General features: G+C 34.4%; 1 protein-coding gene across 1 annotated transcript in view; it reads left to right on the top strand.

Annotated features, from left to right (window-relative positions):
* CDIN1 (CDAN1 interacting nuclease 1) overlaps window positions 1-25,134 on the top strand; it is a 131,298-nt gene that overhangs the window by 49,757 nt on the left and 56,407 nt on the right. Inside the window, exons 6-10 of the mRNA XM_050898187.1 lie at window positions 2,518-2,597; window positions 2,960-3,009; window positions 5,832-5,899; window positions 11,004-11,069; window positions 14,274-14,379. Coding sequence (XP_050754144.1) covers window positions 2,518-2,597; window positions 2,960-3,009; window positions 5,832-5,899; window positions 11,004-11,069; window positions 14,274-14,379 — 370 coding nt within the window. The remainder of the gene's footprint in view (window positions 1-2,517; window positions 2,598-2,959; window positions 3,010-5,831; window positions 5,900-11,003; window positions 11,070-14,273; window positions 14,380-25,134) is intronic.

Below are 25,134 nucleotides of genomic sequence, written 5' to 3'. Positions count from 1 at the left end.
TGCTTTTGTTTAAATATTCACCAGTGTCATCTTACTTTTGATTAAGTAAGGAAGAGATCTATGCAAGAATAGTGTTTCAGTAAACTTTGTTTTCTGACTGGCGTTATTGTTCACATAAAAACCTTAGCACTTCTGTGCCGTTTCAGTTTTTACACAATCAGCCTGTTGGTATGCTGCCACCACAGTAAATGGCTTTCTGAAAAAAGAATTACAGTTGAAGATACCTTATCTTAGCTGCATAGGTAATACAAAATTAACAATATGCAGAGGTTTTTTTTTAATTTTGCAGAACATTACATAAACAGATATTGTTTATATAAAAAAAGAAAGATAATATATTGAAAGCTAGCATAGTAGTTGGTTTTGTTTGATGCCTTTTCTTTTAAAGCCTTAATTTATAATCCTGTAGAACCAATGTGATATCAGCATAATGCAAAATTCAGTATGTCAATTCATCATTACTCTGATATAGGTAAAGAATAGAATGTCTGGTAACCTCAAGTGAGAAACTGAAGTTGACAGTCTCAGAAATAGAGGAAATCTATTTTGTACCTGTAGCTTATTACACAAAGTAGTGTCCAGTTAAACATTTCCCTAATGTGAATCTGTGGGGTTTTGCTGGTTTTTGATCAGTCATAAAATAGCTTAATTTTTTCATAATCAAGTCATGATACTTGAATCAGTAGCCCTTCAAAACAGTGAATTCTACTCAATCTTCCTCAGTTACACTCTTCATTATTCTACCATTCTATCAACCTCTCTATTGGCAAACTGTTACTGTGTATTATTACTACCTACTAAAAAATTGTTATTATTTTAATTTTTAGTGTTAATAAAGTAAATATATACACTGCATTCTGGTTCACATTTTCAAAGTTTTTATCCTGTGTACAAAACGCATTTTTAACGATGTACAAAAGCTAAAGTAACATGCCTATTTATTCTTACTATTCACTTATAAAAGTAATGCTTATTTCATATGAGATGAATAAGATACAAATATGTAATATGGCATGATGCGTCTGGAAGTGTTTTGGCTTAGTATATCATTCTCTTTAAAAACATTTGCACAAACTTTTGCTCCTGCCTGTGATGATGACGTTCTTTGTAGCTTTTGTAAAGCCTTTAAACTCATTTTGGGTTTTATATTCCTTTGCATTAGGGTATAGTTTTCTAAACAAAATACTTTCTTGAAAATACTACTTTCAACTGAATGTGATGGGTTTAGGAGACAACATTTGGGGAGAAGATTAAAATGACAGTCTCCTTTACTTTCAGCAGAGCATTTGCACACATTCATTAATAGTAATAGCACTGCTGCTTATATGGCAGATCCCTTCATGTCACAGGTTCCAGGAATCCTTTTCACAGTGTCATCTGAGGCTTTCAATTCAATCACTGAAGAGAGTGACAAAGCTTTGGCCCTGAGTTGGGGCAAAACAGATGAAGAACAGGAAAAGAGTAGTTTTTCACTTCTTTTACATGACTGAAGCACGCACAGGTTGAAGGAATTTGCCTGAAGTCACACAGGAAATGTTTGGCAAAGCGGGGAACCTTGCTAGTCTCAAGCCTGGTCTACACTTAAAGATTCAATGGTATAGATATACCACCAGCTGAACTCTATCAGCAGTTGTTCACAGGAAGGAGGCAGCTTGTGCTTGTGCAGCAGTGTTGTTTTTTCCCTAAGAAATTGTAAAATGAAACGTTTGATGGTTATAGAAGGCATTTTTCTAGAATAAAGTCTTTCCACTAGTATTAGTAATTAACTGGTATATGCAACTACCCAGATTAGGCATCTGGAGAGAAAACAATGCCAGTGCTTGCAAGGACTGTATTTGAAAATAAACTAAAGGCATCTCCTGATTTATGGGTTTTTTTTTTTCATTGTAGTATCAATATCAGTGAATAAAAGACTGATAAATAGTCCTAAATTCACTTCTGATTTCTTTTGTGTCTTAGATTTATACATTTGGAAATAACACAGAAAGCCTTTTGCCAGCTTTTAAATACAGTCAGATAAACGTGTCGACACTGAATAAGTAAATAAATAAATTTTAAAACTGCTAAACTGGAATCATCAAGTCTATAAAGTGCTTAAGGTTGTTGAGACCAAACATTGTTTTTAAAGGCTATTTTGAATTTTTTACATATCTTCTTCCTTAAGTTCTCATAGGATTTGGAGGTTATTTTGAGTTACATTTTCTTTATACTAAGCAGTTTCCTTAGGAGCTGCATGATGCTTCTGAAGCACAAACTGTCTGGTGAAACTGAATAAGTAAACAAGGGCCTGCTTTCACCCTATGCTAATAAAATCTTTTGGTGTTTCAAGACTTTAGAGTTAATAGTATCAGAATGTGTAGGTAGCTACAAATGTATACGTTTGTAGTTGCTGCTTGGATAATTTTCAAAATTATCAACATCATCAATGTTTTATTTATAAAAGTGTGTCTCTCTTCCTGCCAAGTAGATAACTGAGCTAACAGGTTTTTTGTATGTTTTTATTCTTTATTTCTCTAGCCTCCAAAACTCTTATAAATAGTATGCTACGGGACCCTTCTCAGATTCCAGATGGAGTTCTAGCAAATCAAGTCTATCAGGTATTAATCACAGTTGTCTTTTTTTTCTTTTTTTTTTTTTTCTTTTTTCCTGTGGCGATGCTGTTATCTGCCTAGCAGAGTAGAAGATTTTAAACCTCATTTAATTACTGTCATCGTAAACTATCAGTGAGGTCAGGGTGCACCATAAATGGCAATGCAATATTTGTGAGGGGAGCATTTCACTTTTTAATAGCTTGCTTTTATAGTGAATAAAAGCATGCAGTTTTTGTTTTCTGTGATTAAATCTGAACAGCATCTGATAGCCTTTTTGAAGAAAAGTAATTACTGTTTTTAAGATACTGTTTAACTATAATGGTTTTGTAGTTACCCATCACTATACTACTTCTCTTATTTGTCTGCAGTGTACTGTGAATGACTGTTGTTATGGACCACTGGTGGACTGCATCAAACAGTATCCTTTCCCATAAAATTTTAGGTGCACAATTGACGAGCTTAGACTGTGTGGAAGAGATGTGTCTAGCTTTAACCTGACATAAAGTTCTGCTTCACAAAACACGTTTCATACTCCTCTGTTTTACATTCAATCAGCTAGAGGGTCACTGCAGAGCTTTCTCTGATACTGTTTAACAAAAATCAGATGGACCATGGGAAGTTGTCAGTTTGGCGGCGACACGTTCATGTGCCTGATGGAACCTCTTTGGTTTTGATTAGTTGAAATGCGTGTCTGGTTTTCTATTAAGACTAGTTGACCATGCTTTGAGCAGTGGAGTTGGACTAGATGATCTCTGGAGATACCTTCTAATCTCACCTATTCTGTGATTAAATTAATAAGTTGCATAGATAGTGTTCAACATTATGGCATTGCTTTGTTATGAATATGAGTTTTAATTGGAATGTTTTCAACTGCAGTTCAGGTGTGATTGACCGATTAGTATTTTTAAACTCGTATCTGCTTTTACTTTCTCTTCTTCTTAAAGGAAGTGAGGCTAGCTGTAGAAAAAACCCTATGTAGCTTGAATTTTAAGGGATTCTTTTTTTGTAGTGTTGAAATGGTTAATTAGAGACCCTCAGTATCCAGTGAGACTACTAGGGGAACTCCACAGAGTACTGAGTATTCCAGACTAAAATTATAATTTGTTAGGAATGATCACTGCGACCCCAAATCTGTTTTAATAAAGTCCTGAATGAGTAGCTCTTCTGTTTCAGTCTGCTATCAAAGGAACAGTTTCAAAATCGTGTCCTGCTATCACTGAGCAGGCTAGCAAGGCAGTTCCCTCCCAAGCCCTAGAGAATCCTTGCATAAATCTCTGCATGCAGTTTGGGGGAGGATCTTGATTTCACTGTACAGTTGCAGGATAGGAAAGCTACAGTGATGTTTAGTTATGCATGAAAAACAGCACTTCTTGTAGTTGTGATACATGTGGTTGTCACCCCTTGAAAACATGGTCTTTCCACTAAAAATACTTGCCTGGTGTCTACTACAGATGCAGCCCTGCTCCCATTAACTTTAACAGCAGCAGGATAGATTTCTAATTGCATTTATATTTTGTGGTTTTAATCATAATTTTAAGTATTCATTGAGACTATCTTCAACATTGAACACAGCTTTCTGAAAGTGGATTAATCTAATAAATTACACTTTTTAAAACGTTGATCACTAATTTTCATATCCAGAATTTTAAGATTAATATTTTGTTGATGAACAATCTGGCTATAGTCTTCTGAAAGTGTCATTTTTAAAAGTAATAATAACACATGTGTAGAATTATGAACAGTTTTTAAGAATAACTTGACTGCAGTCTAAAAAGGTCTTTTCTGTCCTCTTCAGATTCTGATTCAAGTGAAGTTATTGAATACGCAGTGACATCAATGAGAATAGTGAGGAGTTTTTCAATCCCATTTTGGTACAGAAAAGTTTAATACTAAGCTGTGCGAGTGCATTATCTGCAAGTATGTTGCTGAATTAGATGTTAATTTTGAGGTGCATAAAATAGTTAAAAATCAATTTAAAGTTAAGGTTTTAAAAGCATAATGTCTTCTGAAGGATTGCATATTGATTTTAAATATAACTATCTAATTGTATATGCATGGACTAAAGTATGAAGTCAACCTCTTTGTAAATGCCAAGAGGCTATTTTTCAGTAATAGTTCAGATGCTTACGGGAAACTAGGCTGCTAGATTGCATGAGTAGAAAATGGCTTGTGAGGTTATTTACAAGTTTTGCCCCATGGTCATTGCCATACATCAATAACAGGTATTATTACAGACTAAGTCTAAGTGTTTCTGCTTATGGTGCATTATAAATTCTGTTTGCAGTATTTTTCTTACATTTTTGCTGTTCTTCATTTGCCCCTTTTGTTCTGTAACTGCTAGTAGAGTTTAACATAATATATAGTTTCAATTGATAAAAACTGTATATATGTATGAAATGATTCCATCAATTAGTTTTTTTGCTGTTCAGCATAAAGTGTTGATATAAATTAATTAACTCTAATGGTAATGTGATCTGTAATTTAAGTTTTCAGAAGTTATTCTAAACAGAATTAGGAACTGTTTTTAACGTAAGATCCTTTATCATGATGTTCCATAAGATTCTTCTTAAAAGCTTCCAGAATAGAACTTTGACCTCCAGGAGGATACATTAAAAATATTTGATGTGGTGACTTTTTTACATATTGCTAAGAATAGCACATTGGATCAACAGGCTGTCAGTGAAGTGAAAAGGACTTCACTATAAAATATTATTTCATCCTTCCCTGACATTAGTTCATGCTTCTGAAAAATCAATTAAAAGGATGTTTTGTTACAGTAAGATGTTTCAGATGGATGTAGTGCCTATCAATTTCAGAATATAAAGAAAAAAAGTTTCTTTTATTCTTTGCTGAATTAGAGAACTGATACACTAGTCAGTAAGGAGCAACTTAAAAGGTATTTAATGACAGTTTTTAAGCTCACACTTTCTTTTAAATTTGGAGGGGAAATAAAGCAAAAATGGAAATATTACCCTTATTTATACTGAATAAATATGATCTAATGGGTCTTCATTTTGTAAAATGTATGCTGATGATACAGTAGTCTGATTTTCATAAAGTGCTAAATGCCTCTGAAAATCCCTGTAAGGAATTTCAAAACTTAGAGTTCAAATCACTGATCACTTCTGAAATGCAGATGAAGGACAATAAATTTTATCATGAACTACTTTACCTATTATGTTTTTCTGAAGTTGGTTCTTTTCCAAAGTGATCTTCCATTTCTTAACCTAAAGCTATCAGCGCTATTGGGCATGAGCATGAAGTCTTGCTGCGAGAAATGCTTTTGGAAAAAAATCTCTCTTTCATAGGTAAGAATCTGTAGTAGAGGCTAGCCAGTGAATCCTTAACTTCAAAGATTTCGGTGACTGTTTACTTAAGAAAAAAATGAGCCTCAGCGCTCTTTGTATTAGGTAGTAAAGGAAGAGGAAAAAATGATTGATGCTATACATGTTATCTTTTATTGATTTAGAACTGAGCAGGAACTCAGTTACCTAATACCCTATATATACAGCACATGCACAGGCTTGCAATTAATATTTTATAGAATAAGTAGCTGAAAAAAATGCTTTAATATCTGCTGCAGTATTACTCTTGGTGTCATGAGATATTAGCCATAATCTAGGCCTTATGAGACTTAGGAGGAAGCATAAGAAATATTAGCTTCAAAATGCTTTATGTATTAAAGAACTGCTAGAGGATTCACTCATTTAGCTTTTTGTGCAGTTTCTGCTGAATTTTTGCCCCCTGCCTCCCAACCAATGCAAGTACTCTTTTCACAATCCCTATATTTAATGTTATTCTAAGGATTAATTAGTTAGGAAGTTATTTTCTTTTTTTTCTTTTATCCTGCACTACGTTTCTTGTATATGAGTGCCATTAAAACAATGATTAGTGTTTAAAGCATCATTTCTCTTATTGTGATAATAAACTTAACAATGACTTCTTAAATCTTGGATTCCTTATGTGATGAGACAATAGCAAAGTGAAATGCTGTCTTTTGTTAATGATTGAGTGTTGTACTAAATTTGTGTGATCGGGGAATTTTGCTGGTTTTACCAGAAACTATGATCTATCCTAAAGCTAGATTCAGGTTAAGATTTTGGAAACCTTGAACAGATTTAAGAAATTAGAAAGAGTATTAACGTTTTGAAAAGATTTCTCCATATGATTAAGGAACAGAGTTAGTGTGCTCTTCTATTTTAGAGAAAAATGCAAAAAAGACAGGAATAACTATTGCATACAAAATTGCCAATGACACTGTGAAAATGTGAGGAGGTGGGGGTTTTTTACTTGGCTGTAAGAGCAGAGATACAGGTAATAGGCTTAAGCTCTAATTGCAGAGATGATGTTGAGTTAAAATACTAAACAGTTCTAGGAACAATAAGTATAAAACAAACTGCCAGGGAAGGTTATGGAATCACCTTCAACGAAAAATTCAAGGCTAGATTTGACACTCATCCATCAAAGCTGGTAATGAAATCAATCCTGTCACGATACAGGGGAATGGACTAGATGACTCACTAATGGATCCTCAACCCAATGATTATCATTTTATTTGGGTTGTGTAAGCTTGTGTAGTACACAAATCAGATTTAAATTTTAATGTTTCATGACCTTGGATAAGCATCAATTTTGTCTTTAGAAATAAGCTCTAAGAAATGTGTGCTGTCAAATCAAAATATCTAGAATGGGTTAACTCATTAGAATATAAAGATACAAATGAGAGAGCTTAATTTATTTTTTACATTTCATGTATACTGAAGTATTGTTTAGTCATGATTTAAGATATGTTCAGTGGTTGTATTTATTATTTCTGTGCATTGCATGTGTCTAAGGTTCTAGGTGTGATTTAAAAAAAAAAAAAGCTTTTCCTAAGTATCTGCAAGGTGAACCCTACTGAACCCCTCGCAATAAAATCTTTCCTTTCTGAAAAATTAGTTACAAAACTGCTTGAAGAAAACCTCAGGAAAACAGAAGAGATGACAGTATTTCCTATAGGTCAATAAATTCAGGCTTCGTTAGGCTGTGAGTAAGACTGCATTCCAGTTTTGAAGATGGCTTATGACTTAGATTGCTGTACTTGCGATTCTGTTACTTTTTAACACGTGTTAAACAGAATTCTTGCACTTTTCATATTAGTGTACTATTCCAGTGTACTATTCTTCAAGAATAGTAAGTTTTTTGTATCAGCTATGTTCACCTGGGCAACAGAGAGTCTATTACAGGAGAAGAAAGCACAGTCAAAGGACACAGTGAATATAAATTGCCCCAGTATAGTCTTGGAGCATGAAACAGCTTTTCAGGTCTGGGATGTAATTTGTCTGTTTCTACAGCAGTTAGCTTTCAAAGCCTACAGATCAGAAGTAACACCTTCAGATTCACCCAGAAATTGATGGGAAACCTATACAGACTAATGGGTTTGCATTATATTAATCCACTGTTCATGAGAAGCACATCATATACCATGTCCTCTCTTCAGCGAAAACACAACTCTCAAGTCTTTATCACTTTGCCTGAGATTAAAGTGATCAATGGAAGCATTCTCTCAAAACAGGCAAACAGCTTCACTTGCCATACTGAAATGCCAGGAATTTCTAGGTTCTCTATAGGATCTTTATTTTTTTATATCTTTGCCATGAATATATTAGGAAAGCTTTTAGCTATATGGAGAGGTACTGACCTTTGTCTGGAATCTTGTCCTCCTTTGGTTCCCACCATGATGTCTCTCAGTAGTAGCCTGGATATAAATCATGAAGTCTGAATGGTGTTTTCTGCTGTAATCTTAAATTTGCAGTTGCTGCTCATTCATGCACCAACAGAAGAATGTTTGGTTTCTTTGTTATATCCAGAGGCTAGTATAAGAACAATGATGTGTTAAATGGTTATGATTGAGTGTGAAGTTATGGTAAAGATGAAGCTGCAGTTTTGTTGGCAATCTAAATTAATGGGGAATCTGTAGACAAACTACTTATTAGGGCTGTTTCAACGTAATTTTCAAATCTGAGGATGCATAAATGTAACTGTCAAAGCTGCTGTGGGCTGACTTTCAAGCAGTTATTAAATTATTCTCTTAATCCATGCAAGAGCTAAACGATCTTTTGAGGTGCAGAATGCTACCTCTGTAGATTCTGGACCAATCTGAAACATACCTGGGCTGAAAAGCTAGAACTTCTTTTCTTTTGGTAGGGTTTTGGTTTAAAAAAAGAAGTTTATGGTGATTGTGGGGAGTTTCTGTAATTTTTTTTTTTCTCCCAAAGTTATAAAACTTCAAAACACTTAAAGAAATAATAATATATAATTATGTTCCTGCACATGATAGACAACTCACATCAATAATAAACGTGGTTTTTAACATATTTTCCAATGTTTATCACAATACAAAATGTTAGGAGAAACCAAGTGAAAACATTCAGAAACAGATTTAAAACAAAAAACATGTTCTTTTTCAAGCCATGCGTTAGTATCAAATGATTTTGAAAGTAATCGGGCATCCTTGAAAAAAGAATCTGCTGACGAATATTAAAAGTAATGCTGATGCAAACTCCAGTTCAGAGACCTGCCAAGTTGACCTATCAGGAAATGTATTTATATCTGTCCTGGTTTTCAGTGGGGGTTTGTAAGGTACATTTCCCTGAATTTGTGATACTAGCATTTGTTAGATGTGAAAGAAAAGACTGAACTTTCTATTGTTATTTGTGTGTTCTTAATAATGAAAATTTCAGCTGGGACATCCTATTGTCTTTTCTAGACTGTTTTAAACAATTAAGAGCAGGTTACAGTTAAATAGAGTTGGATAAAACTGGATTTTTTTAATCAAGATTAAGAGATTACATAGAATATTAATTCATTTTTATGTTATGGCATAAAACTCTCTATTCATAGGTTCTGTTAAATTAGAACCTTGTTAATCTTAACATCTTTTATCCATACACCTGGCAATCTAAGTTGAAAAAAATAGCCAACAACCAAGTCTGTCTCCAAATCCTAGAGAAGTTTAATAGCTGATCGGGTGATATAATGAAGTGTTGCATTGCAAAGACTTGTATTTACAATATAGGGTGCTTACAGTGAAGAAATACGCTCAAATTTCAAAAGAAATACTACAGCTATCAAAAAGAATAAACAGCTATTGCAGTTTACACGTAAGTGAATGTACAACTTTCCAAAATTACTCCTGTCCCACTTTCAGTATGAGTTCACTAGATAAAAAAAATACTTCAGACTTATATTCTTTAGTGAGAAAGAAGGGGGAAGTTTACTTTAGGCACTTTTAAAATATTTTGATTTCTAAGAGTGCATGTTTTTCTTGTCATTAAAATGTTACTTGGACTCAAACTGCTGACCTTTCAGGATATGCACAAAGTATTCAAAAACTGAGTTCTGAACATTGGCCATGAAACTACTGTCCTAACCTGATAAATGGATTGGAAATAAGCTACCCAACAGTGACAATGGACCATTAATTTTAATCAAAGGTGAAGTAGAAAGGCGAATGGGATGCATGACAATGTCAACAGCCCAGTAGGTGTTAAGGGGCTACACAGCCTTACGTGTTACTAGGTAGTGCCATTAGTTGAGCTTGGGTGAAGACAGAAAGCCATGCCTGGAATTGAATGACCAGGTCACTCCAAATTCTAATGGAGAAATGGTGTTTCAGAAATACCAATGTAATGGTATTGGAAATCAAGGACAATAGTTTAGAAAATATTGAGGGCTTGCTTGGGCTTTTTTTTTTTTTTTTTTTTTTTTTAAGGGAGCATCTTTTGTCTTTTGCAGTTTTGTCTTGCTCACTCATTATTGTTTCTTGAAATATTCAGCTCTAATATTTGTAAGCAATAGAGTTGTATAGTTAATGTTAGCAGAATTTCTAAATCTTTGCATGTTCTGAAATTGGATAAATTCTATAGAATACAGGATGCAAGAGAAACTAAAATTGTGGCTTCTCTCTCCTTTAATAAATTTCTCAAAGAGAAGGATTTTCTTGTTCTTTTTTTAACAACTTTATGCTAACATTAAAATAAAACCAAAAAGGCAGCTACAATATATCTACATTTGTGGTGTTGGTAGGATTAATCTTAACACTTCCTAATGTGGGGAGACTCTTCTTTCAATCAATGAATATACCTCTTTATTTTGAATATTTGGGGGTTATAAAATACTGTATGACAGCTTGAATTAATGATGTTTATAATGAAGACATAAAAATGCAGGGATGACAAAGAAGCATTTTTATATCCATGCTCAGGTTTTCTACAAAGGTTCATTTAATCTGACACAGCATTGCATGCATAAGAAAGAAATGTATGACTGCATTAGTAATTCTTGCACTCTTATTTAAAATAAAATTAATTATGCTGCTGTCTACTTAATAGAATAGTTTTATAAACAATAGTTCTTGTTCTCTATGTATAGCTGAAGATCAGCTTCGTGCAAAGGGTTATGACAAAACACCAGACTTCATTTTAGAAGTGCCAGTAGGTAAGTCTTTTAAAAGAATTTTTATTATTTTATTTTGTGTAGAAGTGTTCATGCCGAGATATTATGGCTACTTAAGTGAAGTATATTATAGGATACTACAAATTAGTCTCTTTTTTCAGTAGTTACCCAATAATTTTAAGAACTTGTAGTTTGGGTCAGAGAGGTTTGATCATAAGTAGTATTACCCAGTGTTTCCTCTTTGGTCTCTGCATGTTTTTGTCTCATTATCATAAAAAGAAAAAAAAGAAAAACAAGACATAATAAGAACCCGCAAATCCCTGCTCCCTCTAACCTGCTCTGTCCACTGTCTTTATGAACTGAACTCTGAAATACCTATAATTGTCTTAAACTTCTAGACCCAATCAATTCAAAGCAGTCTTGCAAGTATTAGCATTACACCTATAGGTCATTGCATAAAGGTTTGTCATTGTGCAGTTATTCTTTTGCCATCACTTTGCATCTAAATACAACTCTGCAGTTCTCTGTTGTTTTTTAAAAGCCTGCATAGCAAGAAGCAATAAGGAATAAAAGTAGGTATAAAGGGCATGTCAAAGTTCATCTACATTTTCTGGTCTTGAGGCCATGTGAGAAGGTAATCAGATGACCTAGTGGCTGGGCCATGGAAGAAAAACCATCCATGTTGTCCAATTGTAAAGGATTATTAATCACCTTTTGTAAATTGACTTTCATGCCAGAAGACTTCTGCTTTGCCTCCATAGAACTCAGCACCTGTCTATGCAGATGCTTACTTTTGTGTCTATCAGAGAAAATAAGAAGGCTGAAAGCACTGTGTGAAAGTCATATACATGACTAGTTTTTTGTTCTTCGTATTGACAACAGTTGGAATTCTTACTGAGATAACTGATTTGTACACTGGTATAAGGAATTGAGAGTGTACTATAAAATGTCTCACTACTCAGAAGCACGTGAGATACCACCTTTCAGCACAATAACCTCTTATCCAATAGATAAACAACTGTGTATATGAGAGTCTTCTGAAAAGTTTTTAAAGACTTTCCTTAGCTCAGTGATGTTTGTATTCCTGATCACGTTTCCAAAACAGAAAAATGGTAGTGATGTTAATAAGAGGTTATATCTACAAAATAAAAAAATACCTGTGTAACCGAAGCACTCCATATTTGAAACAGTGAGATCTGGCATCCTAATGATCTGCAATTCACTCTTGTCAAGCCACACTTGGAGAGTTTTCAAATAATTTCTACTCCTTCACTTCCATACTTCTTATTTATGGAGGGTCTCAGGAAGCTACCAAGGACTTCAGGGCAAGAGGGAATAGTTGTTTTTTATCAAGTCTAAAGTTAGCAGGGAAGGTTGTGAAATTACAGAATCACAGAATGGCTGAGGCTGGAAGGGACTTCTGGTGGTCATCTGCTCAAGCAGGTTCACCTGGAGCTGGTTGCCCAGGACTATGTCCAGACAGCTTTTGAATATCTCCAAGGAGGGAGACTCCACAACATCTCTGGGCAATCTGTGCCAGTGCTCAGTCACCCTCACAGTAAAAAAGTGTTTCCTGATGTTCAGACAGACCCTCCTGTGTTTCAGTTTGTGCGCATTGCCTCTGGTCCTGTCACTGGGCAACACTGAAAAGAGCCTGACTCCCTCTTCTTAACACCTGCCCTTCAGGTAGTCAAATACATTGATAAGATTCCCCAATAGTGTGGACTACAATATACACAAGACGCACTTGGTATTAAGATACTCACTTCTACGTTAGAAACGTACAAGATTATATCCCAGCTATTCAGGAGCCTAGAAAAGCAACTAGATGGAGCTAATTTTTTTAATGCTTGAGAAGGGAAACTGGGAAACAGTCAAAAGAATTCTTGGGTTTGTAATATTACCCTATTAGAAAGAAGGTTAAAAATAGCCATTAATTTGTTTGCATGGATTTGTCTCTAAAAATCCAAACAGTGATAGTGCATTACTTTTTTCAAATTATTTCAGTCAGTTGAGATTGACAGGAAATAATTTTCTACTTGGTGTCTGATCTGAACTAATGTATGGCAGTGCTTGCATTCTCTTCTTCATGACTCAATACGTAGCTAGGAAAGGCAAATGTTTCTTAGAAATTGCTTCTCAACTGACTGCACAGTTAATGCCTCAACTGTTATATCTCCTGGGGTCTAAAGGTATTGGCGGTGGGGGAAGGATGTAGTAGTATAGGCCTACACAAGTTAACTTGGTTACTGATAGCAGGGTAGTGGTGACTTCATGAGTTATTTACCCAGATTTCGCAAGTAACTTTACAGTCAGTGGTCAATCATGTGCTGCCATAGCCTCTTCTAATCTTTCTGTATTGTGCTTCTGGGTCTGCATGCTCCTTCAGTACCTCATTCCAGGTCAAACTTAGGCTAAGACATCATGGCTGTGGACATTATAGGCAACTCAAAGTAAAGGAAACATTTTTAAAGACCTCAATAATGATACCCCACATTACCTTTTTGGAGAAGGAATGATGTTTTAGAGCGATTCTCATGATTTCTCCTGCAAAATTAGGTTGTCAGCTTCAGAGAGGACTTTCCTTTTACCAAAAAAAGGTAATTCTATTAATATTAGAAATTCACTCCTGCAAGAAATGAGGAAAGACATGAATCAAAGCGAATCCCACAGCACTGAAAGAAACAGAAATTCAAAATCACGTTTTTTCACATAAGCCTTCTTATTCCTCACTTCTGTCTGGTGAAGCATTACTGATTTTGCAAAAGTAAGGAAGCAGATATATAGCTACGATAAACTTCCTTGCCATTCTCACACCTTCCACTCTGGATTGCTGAGAAGTTTCTGTCTTTAGCACCTTAGCTAACTGTTGTTATTCACCAGAAGTTTTCAATTCCTTACCTGACAACTCCTTTCCAGGAAAGTAAGGGTGAAAGTAGGATGCAATTGCACCTTAGTCTAGTCTCTTTTTCTTTACAGTCTGTCTGTGTTAGAATAAATGCAAATATCTAGAATAGGATGTAATTAAACTGAAATTGATGTAATTATCCATTAAAATATGTTCTGATACTTTTTTTTTAAAAATGTCCTATGTGCATATTTGAAAGATATTTTTACAAATATGTAACTGATGCAAGCATGAATTATGTGGTAGATTGGAGGGTAAATAGGATATTCCCAAACACATTCTTACAGGCTGTTGAGTGTGATTTTCAGAGTTGAGTTTATTTTCTGCTGTCACCCTAGCTGTTGAAGGACATATAATTCACTGGATTGAAAGCAAAGCCTCATTCGGTGATGAAAGTAGCCACCAAGCCTACTTGCAGGACCAGTTTTGGAGCTACTGGAACAGGTACATTTCTGTTATTTTTCCTTATAGATAAATAGGACTGCATTTTTAAAAGAAGTTATTGGAAAAAATACTAATGACTTTTGTATTAAGCCATGTGAACAAAATACATGTTACTAATCTGGCATTTTCAATGTCATTAATTAGTATGTCAAATTGGAATGCTGAAATATTTGTTAAAAATTCACTTCATAATTGTTAACATGCAGCAGATATATATGGTGATTTTACAATGATGCTAGATGACAGAATAAGTTACTTTGGTACAGAAGTTATATGTCAATTTTTATCCTACCTGACTTTGAAGGAAGATTTTGCTGTAATGGTTTGTAATACCTGCAAGGTGCGAAATTTGTTATAAAATCTTCACAGTCTAACCAAATGGGCTTTGTGTGTAAAGAACTTTATCATTCATTGTCACTGTATCTAGGACAATACTGTTTCACTGGGGTTTTTTTAATAAAGGGTTTTTTTATGTTATCTACATTTTAAGCAGTAATAACAATTATATTCAAGCTAAAAAATGTAGTGAGTATTTGCAGGACCATAAGGAGGGAAATAAGTTATGCTGGACAGAATTTTTGAACATGTTGATGGTGTTGATATAAAGAACTTTTCTTCTAAAGATGATTAAAATAGTTCTGCTTTATTCTTATAAAGGTCATTATTGTATATATTTATATATCTTTCCATGGTACTAGAAGCCTCCTCACTGGAGGATTTTTCTTCCAAAAAAAATCTTAAACAAGATGCTTCATCTTCAATTCCATTTTTGTATGTGGTGGAACCCTAAGCAAGGTAGTGAGTAAGTGAGGTAAATGAAAGTTTTAATAAAGGATTTTTAAAAGCATAAATTTGGAAGTCTGCTCAGTGTTCATAAGAGAGCATCAATGAAATCTGAGGGATAGTGGAGAAGATGGCATGCAACAAATAGACAGCGTGTGCCAACATCAGAGGCTAGTCTGGTGACGGTTAGTATTTCAGCTGAATATGAGAAATGCCAAGGTGAAAATAGCTAGCCTTAGCTTGGGAAGTACCTTAAAAGCAGATTCTATAGGAGGCAGCAGAGAAAGGGAAACCAAATCTTGAGAGTAACATCATCAGAGTTTGGAATTATGCTCTGCAGCAACATTCTTGACAGACGTGAGAAGGACCTGCTCTCATTTGACAATCCCAGAAACCAAGGACTTGGAAAATTTGAATCGAGGTAATGGGAACCTCAGGAAGACTGTCAGTTGTTGGATGAAGATACTATACTACAGGAAAGTTGTAGAAAATAATTTGTGAAACATCTAACCAGAATACGAGACTTAGAAAGAAAATTGAATATATACAATATCTAGGCAAATGGTGAGAATGGCAGGAAAGATGCTGATGCAAATGGTGCTGAATTTGCACATCAGTGTAAATAAGAGGAGATGGAGCAGCTCAGGCTGGGAGGAGGCCATTAGATATACTGGCTGGAATATTTTCTGAGGAGAAAGAATGCGTTTGAAGGGATCCATGATGATATCAGAGAAAAGCAGCTCCAAGAAGTGAATTTTAAATAGATAACATGAGCATGAAGATACTCACTAAGTTGAGATGGGGTGAAAGTTGAGTAAACAAGTAGGATGAAGGCACTGATACATTTGTTGTTTGCAGTAAAATTGCCATTGCAAAGTTGAAGTTGTAGTTTCTGTCTTTTTTTGTGCTGAACAAAATGACTATCCACGTTTTGGTTTGAGCTATAAAATGTGTAAAACATTTGAGAATAGTGTGTACCATTTGAATCTGACATTTCCGAAAGAAACTTCTCTTATGCTTTTATCAGGAAACCAAGACATAGCTAACTTCATTTTAATTTTATCCTGTTCTAATTAATATTGCAACTTCAAAAATGAAATAACATCTCTCACTAAGCTGTTAGTCAAGTACCTTTAATGTTGCAAAAGCTAGACTGAATTGACACGTGGATCAATAAGACTGTTTTGGAAGTAGTTTTGAGATTTTGCCAAATCTTCTGTTATAGCTGTTCATATTGAAAACAACTACAAAAATTGCTGATTCTTAAATATAATGACTTTACTTTCATATAAAGGAAACTAGAAATCTCCTTAGTGAGATTTGTTACTCCCTAAATCCAGAATTTAGTGATAGGATAACTATGGAAGTTAGGCAGATTTCTGTGGTGTTTTTTTAAAGAACAAATCCTGATAGTTTTAATTTTGTTACTGCTTGGCCAAACTAACAGTATCACATCATCTTCTGAAATGAGTTCTGAGTTACTGTAGCTTCTAATATAATGACAATTGGGTTAATGAACACATGTTGACAGATTAGGTTGCATGTAGTTTAGACAGTTAACTTTCATTGCTCTCTGAAACTATTTATACGAGAGGACACAGGTGTAGCTGCACAAACTGTGAATCAATTTTGTATGATTTAATCAGCCTATGCAAGGATCTCTCGAGAACCAGCTTCCCAGTCAGTTCACCGTACCTGTGTGTCTCCTTTCCTCTTGAAGGAGGAATCATTTGGAGAAGAAGCATCAGTTCACAATAGAGATATCATGACACTCAGCTGATAAGTTAGGGTTTTGTAAACCTGATCTGTTGGTTGAACTTAAAGCCGAAATGAAATTGGAGAGAAAACCTGTAACATCGCCTGTTAGATGTGGATAGAAATACATGTCTAGATACTTTGAAAGGAATGAAGGTGGGAGGTGTTAGACCTTTTCCATTCAGCTTTTTTATTGTTTCTCTGAAAAGTAGGAGTGAGACTGGAAAAGTTTCTAGGTTTTTTTCCCACATCTGTCACAGATGTAAGATTAATTCTGTGCACAATCTGACTGAAAGCTTTGAACATGGCTGTGGTTTGTTTGCTGTTATGTGTGTATTTCATTAAATCCTGTACTCTGTGCTAACTAAACCTGTGAGTGTCTTAAATTGGTCTGTACTGACAGGAGAGAAATGGCACTTTCTCATTTAACAGAACAGCTCCCTAGATGCAGTCAACCATGTCTGTTCACCTCCGTGCAAAAGAACACCTTTTTATTACTCTGAGTTCTGCAGGGACAGCTTAGCAAGGTTTTTTATGGCTCGTACATCAATGGTATTGTTAAGCAATTTTCAGTTGCAGTGCTGCACTGCAACCTCATCTTCAAATTAAGCTTCACATTAAAAATGTACAAAGTGTACTTTGTCAGTGGGTTTGCACAGTTGTAATTTAAGATGCTGTTCCGATATTGAGATTTTTCAATAATAAAGAAACAGGAAAAGGCAAGTTTGGTCTTGCATATTCCAAGACTGATTTTGCAGAGTGATGTTTTAGAAAAAAGCTATTTTATATACTGAGCAAACTTAGTACAAAATCATTCATGTACTTACAGAATCCCTTCCCTCAATATGTTTGTTCCTTCAAAGTGGTGGCATCCATCGAGCAGGCTATAGCTTGCGCTGCCACTAAGTAAGCAAGACAACTGCATGTGCAAAATATAATTGCTTTGTGCACGTGTAGTAGATACCACACTTTTCATTGTTCACTGGCCTACTTTGGTGTATTTCTTGTAACCATGAGGATAAAACTGTTGAATAGTCTGTGTGACCAAAGGTAATTTGGAGAGCATGAACAGGAAGTAACACAGATTGCACTTTAAAACAGGGTCTGAGAACATGTAAATTATTTTAGAGTTTAAAGGAATGCTGCTGTTTCTTTTTTTTCCATAGTGTCTAATTTTATAATTTTTTCTGGCTTAAATTAGAAATTGGAGTCCTGGCTGTAGGAGTCTGTTAGTCAGAGCTGATAGGCATGACTGCTGTTTTCTAAGAGGCATATACAGATCAGCAACACACGGTTCAAATAGTAATTAGTGGGTGCACTCTCAGTGACATGCTGTAAGAAGATATAAACTCAAATACAGCAATTTACATTTTCTATCTTCTGCAAGCCTGGCTAAGGCATATGTACATTCTGGAATGTAATTTCTAGAGAGTCCCAGGAGAAAGCTTGATGCCGTTATTAGCTAAAGAAACTTTACTATATGTGAGGAAGACCGTAGGAAAATGTCATATTTGACACTGATATTAAACTAAAGACAATTTCACATAGTGAAAGAGAAGCATTTCATCTTCTCTTTGAATAAGAATGGTAAGTCATCCCTGTACTAAATTCCTTCCCCCATTTGCTTGTATTCTAAATGTTGTTAGTCCTGTGCTTCTGCCTTTTTGAAAGAATAAATAAAAGCAAGTTTCCCATAAGTAATTTTAAAATAGTAACCACACTTTTTGGAAGCCTAAGTTCATGATTAAATGTGTTGTTAATTAATACATCATGTCTGGTCTTGAGACTTCAGTTTATAACTAGCAGTCATAGTAAATTATCATAGAGTCCTGTAGATTAAGAGAGGTATTTATTTCAGATAAATGCGAACAGAAACAATGCAAAGGATTGTGTTTCAGTCACAAATACAACCGATTGTATTCTTAGGGTTTTTTGAGAAGAGTGTTCTGTTCAAATTCATTTGCAGTTGACTATAAAGATAAATCATATGTGAGCAAAGGCTGAATCAGAACATTAGAACGATACACGTTTTTTTCTGTTCAGCTGTTTAAAATGGTTTGACGTGTTCCTGTGAAGACTGTTTAAGTAATAATTGTTGTCTGGTTGTAGGTGGTAGGGGAAGAGGGAGTTATGCTGTGGGTTTATGGGTGTCTGTTCTATAACAAGATCAATATTCTCCAATTGCAAATGGTTTGAAAAGTTGTACTGGTGAGTTGAAAGCCAGTGGTATAACAACTTGACTTGGAGGAAACCTTGGGAGTTGCATTTGTCAAGTGGCTAGGAAAACTGTTCATGCATACCCAGTATCCAAAGCTTCATTGGCAGCCCAAACATAAAGAACTGAAAGGTCATTCTTCTTCTTGCAGTATGATGGTTTGTTGACATATTTTGACACACTGGTACAATGCTGAAAGGTTTTGACCTTACTGCAACACTGAGGGACTTAAGGTTTGTTTAGCTATCTAATGCTTGTGGATTTTCACACATGCTGGATTTTGCTCTGCTCCTTTTTCTTTCCCTCCTGGCTCCACTTGAATTAGTAAATTAATCTTAAACAAAAATGGATGTAGATAGAAGAGAGAGTTTATGATGATTTTTGCCGCTTAGGACTATATATAGATAAGTTTCTTCAAAAATAATTCACTTTTTTAACATTTGCCATGCCAACTCGCTAACCTTAGCAGCACTGAGTAAGATACGTTTGTTTATAGACAAGAGAATCAAAAGCAATGAAGAGTGCTGTTTTCTGCTACTTTACTGATTCAGTAGTTTACTTTGTGAAGATGATAAAATTCTGTGTTCTCCTGCGAGATAAACAGAGATATATGTGTACACTCACACACATACATACACACACACATATATAGGCATCCCTCTGCACTTCACAGATGTTCTAGATACATTTAGCTTATTTCCAACATTTGACATGAATTATTGTTATCTTTATTTAATGACACATGAAGAGCATAAAAATCAACATGTAGTTTACGAAAAATAAAAATGTTTTTTTACTTTAGCTCAAAAGTAATGTTTTTAGATTTTACCAGTCATCCCCTCTTTAACAACCTGATTGAATAACAGAGCATGAAGACATTTTCCACTGAGACAGCGGCTTATGCCTTGCATTGCTATAATGTTAATTGTTTGGCTGAGCATTGTAGGTTGTTTTATTTTGTATCAAAACTAATTTTTGTCAAAGCAAAGAAAGAACAGACCATACTGTATTCATATTAGCATTTACATTTGAATGATTGATATTAATTAATTATGTATTTTCATGCATTGTTCTCCTTAGAAATTGTATTTAATATGGACATGAAATTGGGATTTTCATTATAATCTAATTCTATTACTTAAGCCTCTTTCACTGCTAGATTGTTACATTCTCAACTTAAAAAGTAGTAAATGAAGCACTACATAGCTTTGTTTAACTTATTTTTTCCTTATATTTTTCTGTACTGTCTTAAATATTATCATGTCACAGGAGACTCATGTAGTGCAGATAGAGCATTTTCAGCTTCCATCCGCATTACTGCAAGGCTTCAGCTCCAATTTTCCTGGTATTTCTCATTCAGATTAGACAAGCATCTAAGTTTATGTACGATAAGAGCTGACAGCGTAGATCCTGCTATGCTTGCCAAAGGCCTGGTTGCAGACACTCCACTATGTCAAAGAATGTCAACCCCCCACAGACCTTACCTTTCAGAATTCCTTGTAATTTTTAATTGACATTTACATCTGACATTTTCAATGTATTTCTTAGTGTTGAGTCTTTATCTACCTAGTAATAGTTAAAACCCAACCAAAGTGAAAAGAATCCCTTCCTGTAAACTATGATATCATATATTTTTTATTTAACAAGGTCAAGTTGCTGGGCTGAAACTCAAGAATGACCAACTCCCCCTTCCTTCGTGTAATTCTATATTTGCTAATCTAATGCATTTCAAATGACAATTGAGGAGGGTAGTAGGAGTATAAAACGAAATTTAACTCTTAGTACTAATGAACAAAGCATAAGTATATTATTATTACTATGCATCATGCACAGAAATGATACAGAGATTTCGAGGAAGTTTTAAGAATACTAATAGAGATTTTCCTTTGAGTCAGGTACTTGAATATTGAAAGTGGTACCTTCATACCTATATTCATGCGACATATACGTGTAAACAGCATAATATTGTGAATGAAGTAAAGCTGGCAAGTATGTAATTTAGCTGCATGTTGCAGTGTGTTGTGCTTCCTTGGCTTCAGAAATCTCAAGTTTTCATTTGGTTTAAAATACTAAAAGCCTAATAAATTAGTATGAGCATAATTATCCATCTATTAGAAGTTAGAATGAAGGACTACAGTTGATCATAAATGTCACAAAGCAAAGAAGTAGAAGAAGCATTTTGTCACAAATAATGCTGCTTTTCTTCTAATTAGTTAATTTACATTTTACAAATTAAGGGCAAGATTCAGACAGAAGATAATCTAGTAGCATATCATAGCTTTACTGACCTGTATTTGTATATGCCAAATTTAAGTTAATTAGAAATGTAGATGCTGTTTGTTTTATCTGTCAAAAAGCTCATCTTAAAAAAAAAATCTAGACACACTTTTTCCCCCAACATTTATCATCTAAATAATAGTCTTGCCAAGATGGCAGCCTCATAATAAACTCTTTTCAGTGGAGTGATGGGTAATGAAGCTTGCTTGTGAAGGCAGCGAAAAATGTTGTCTAGCCAAATGTGTGAATATGATGGCTAGAGAATCAGTGGACTTTCTCAGTCATCAATCTTTTTAGTAGCCTCTTACACATCTGAATATTTTGATAGATGATCTAATAATTGAGTTATCTATCTTTCTAACTATCAGAGTTGCATAAAAATTATTCTCACATGCTATTGAATATTATATATATTGGGCATCCAGTAAATTTTTCAAAAAAGGTCCAAGAGGTGGAGGAATTTAGTTGTGTCTTAAGCAGCCTTTAATATATTAAATGATAAACTAGTATATATAGAATATAAAACCATTTGTACTAATATAGGAAAAAAGTAAATAATGTCAATAGCTGATTACAGATAAGACTCACAGTAAATAAAGCATGTAAAAACATGAGACTGGTGAGGTTAGTGCACAATCTAAGAGAAATTTGAGGTATAAAATAGTAGATTCAGTATTCCCTGGCCGGTTAATGGACAGCAGTCAGATGTACACGCAATTGCACAAATTCCTTGTCTCTAGGAAATCTTGGCTCAGGCAAAAAGAAATACAGTGTCACTGTGGAGTCCCAAGTTGCCGTTCAGCCTCTGTGAGAGCAGTTTCTCTTGATTAAAGATGAGACTGAAAAGTATATATTAAAACTGCCCACATTTTGTTTATTCTGGGTGATTGTACAATATGGATTTGTGTTTCCAGAGCACAAGAACCTGCTTCCCTAGGACACTAATCTTGCGTTAAAGGAGGCACTCAGGGTATTTGGATAAGTTGCGTTAAGCACATCATCAGATGTGTCTTGCTAGGGCTTCTGAGTAGCAGAGCAAAATGATTGTTGGTGTTGGTGTATTATTTTAAACACTACACTTCAGACATTATATAATTCTTGCTTTTGAATGCATTTCTGCTCAAAGGGTCAGGTAAAAATTATTTTAACAATAATAAAAATATTTTTGCATTAAGAATATTTTTAATTCAAGTATCTTTTTTCCCCCTCAGTGTCACCAGTTTATGTTCAATTACATACTTTTCTGTAGATTATAAAATGTTCCTTGTTGTAAATTCTTGAAAACTGTATGTGGGGGACTCAGTTTTAAAATGCAGTTATTCTGGATTACTGTATATTTCCATTTTTTAGTACTTTATTTGTAGGTTTCATAACTACAGCAAGGTATAAACAAGTAAGTTTTATGAATAGTTCTCCAGTTAGCAAAGTGGCTTTTCTTTCTCTGTTCAGAACTAGAGTGACCAGGGAACTCAAGAAGAAAGAGGAAGATGGATTTCAAGGAGTTGGATGTTATCATCATTTGACAAGTACTTCTTGAAAGTATCATTGGGCCTCATTGGGCCTTGCCACTGCATACGGATCTACAAATTTAACAAAGTTTTGGCTGTCTCACTGACAGCGGTTGTGACTCTCATGCTTAGTAAGCAAAGCTCTTGATGTTTAAGAGTTCTTGTTAAACATGCATAGTTTGATACATTTTGGGTCCACATAAAACAAGACACTGAAGTAAGATGACTTGAGTATCAAAAATGTAAAAGCTTACAATAAAAATTTGGTTCTGAAGTTCCACACTTGTCTTGCAATATTGCATCCCACATAAACAGTCTACATTTTTGTTTTCAGTAATGTTTACATTGATTTTATGCAATTTTAAATTACATAAGTGTAATTTCACATAAGCATAATTTAAACCTACAACTAAGGCAGCAGGAAACAAATTCAAACAAAACAAAAGTTAAATGATTCTCTCTCAGCATTTGCGGAGTTTTAATGTAAGAAAGCTAAAATTGCTTCCGAATATATAAATTCATAAGCAATTAACTGGAACTGATCAAAGCCAATGTTTGATTTGTTTTACTATAGGTGGCTTCTTCTGACCTTAAGTAAATTGGCAGTTATTCTAGTTAGTATTTGTAGCATGTCTACTTGAGAACATACCAAGCTCCTGTGCATACACAGTGTGTTATACAAACTTATGTATATATTTGTGTGTATAATTGTAGAATGTTTATATCTTAATTTAGGAAAGAGATCTTAATTTCCCTCTCCTAATCAAAATAGCAAGCATCTGTGTTCCTTCTGGTTTGTTATTTGATTAGCACGCTCTCATCCATCACTAGTCTTTGATATGAACATCAAGAAGTCATGTCCTTGTGTTTTAAATGATAAATATGCCTTTTTCATGAATACTTAGAGACATTCCAAGATTTACATCTGAATTGTCAAAGTGTAACTGCACAGCTTCTCTGATGTGTGACATTAGTGAAATAAAGAACTTTTTAATTTTTCATGGATAGGCCTTAAATATTGACATTACAAGGCTGGTTTAGCTGTGATGCTGAAAAAAATTTGTCCTTCACCCACTGTTTTTCTAAGATGTGTTGTTTATCAACAAGAGACAATCAACTGCATGAGACTCTCTGCGGACATTCCTATTTGCATGGTCCAAGCTTGTCTCTTCAGGTTTCATTATTTAGGTCTGATGTCTAGTTAGCTCTTATCAAAACTAATACCATCTGAAGTACCAGGCTTCCGGTGGTCACACAACCAACATGAAAATTTCTTCAGTCTGACTAATATTATTAACAACAGCATCTCTTTAAACTTGAGCTTTGTTTCAGTGTCTAGATCAATTACATCTGGTAAATGCATTTCCGTGAATGTTTCACTGCTTGTTTCAATAGGTGAAATACATCTCAATTAAATTATATTTGCACATTTTTAAATTAAAAAAATAGTGAAAATGCAGGTGTTTAGACTAAAGCTTTACTACCATTCTTACTATGTATTGATGGTACTAAGGCAGAAAGAACTACAGTATTGCTGGCTTCTCTGCACTACTGCACTGTTGGAATAGTGCAGTAAGTTAAAATATTTTTGAAGACAGACACCTAGATGGGTTTTTATCAACTATTTTGTCAGATATTTGTAGCAAAAATTGAGTGTCTCATGCAAATATGTAACTTAATTTTAGTTCCTACAGAAAGCAAGTGCCTTGAAATCTTTGGGTTCACTTATGCATGATAAAACATTATTTCCTGTATTTCTTTTCTGCTGTTGCATTTATTGTGTTCTGACTATCATGGTTAAATTCATTTCGTGGTCTAAGTGCTGTAATGTTGAAATTGAATCTTTGAAATTTACAATTTCAAGGTACTGCAATTTATAATCTCTGAAATTTACAAAATAGGTCAGAGAGGGATTTAGCGAGGGATCCCACAAAATTATTTAAGGGCCCATGATCATAATTAGCTTATGATTGCAGTATTTTGTAATATCATATATATAATACACTGCAATATTTAGGGTTTTTTCAGCTTTTTATTGTTCTTTACCTCAGAGACTTTGACCACAACATTTTTCATGTAATCGAGTTGATTTGATCCCAAGTTTGTTTAAATTATAGTCATGTAACATTGATCACATTATTTGTATCTCTTTATTTGGAATGTACTATTTACTTGATTTTAAAATAATGAAAAGTATACATATTTCAGGCTCTCCGT

This window comes from Gymnogyps californianus, chromosome 5, assembly GCF_018139145.2.
Source record: "Gymnogyps californianus isolate 813 chromosome 5, ASM1813914v2, whole genome shotgun sequence".
Lineage (NCBI taxonomy): Eukaryota > Metazoa > Chordata > Aves > Accipitriformes > Cathartidae > Gymnogyps > Gymnogyps californianus.
The sequence above is the reverse complement of the archived record's forward strand: the minus strand, read 5'-3'. Positions and strand labels throughout refer to the sequence as shown.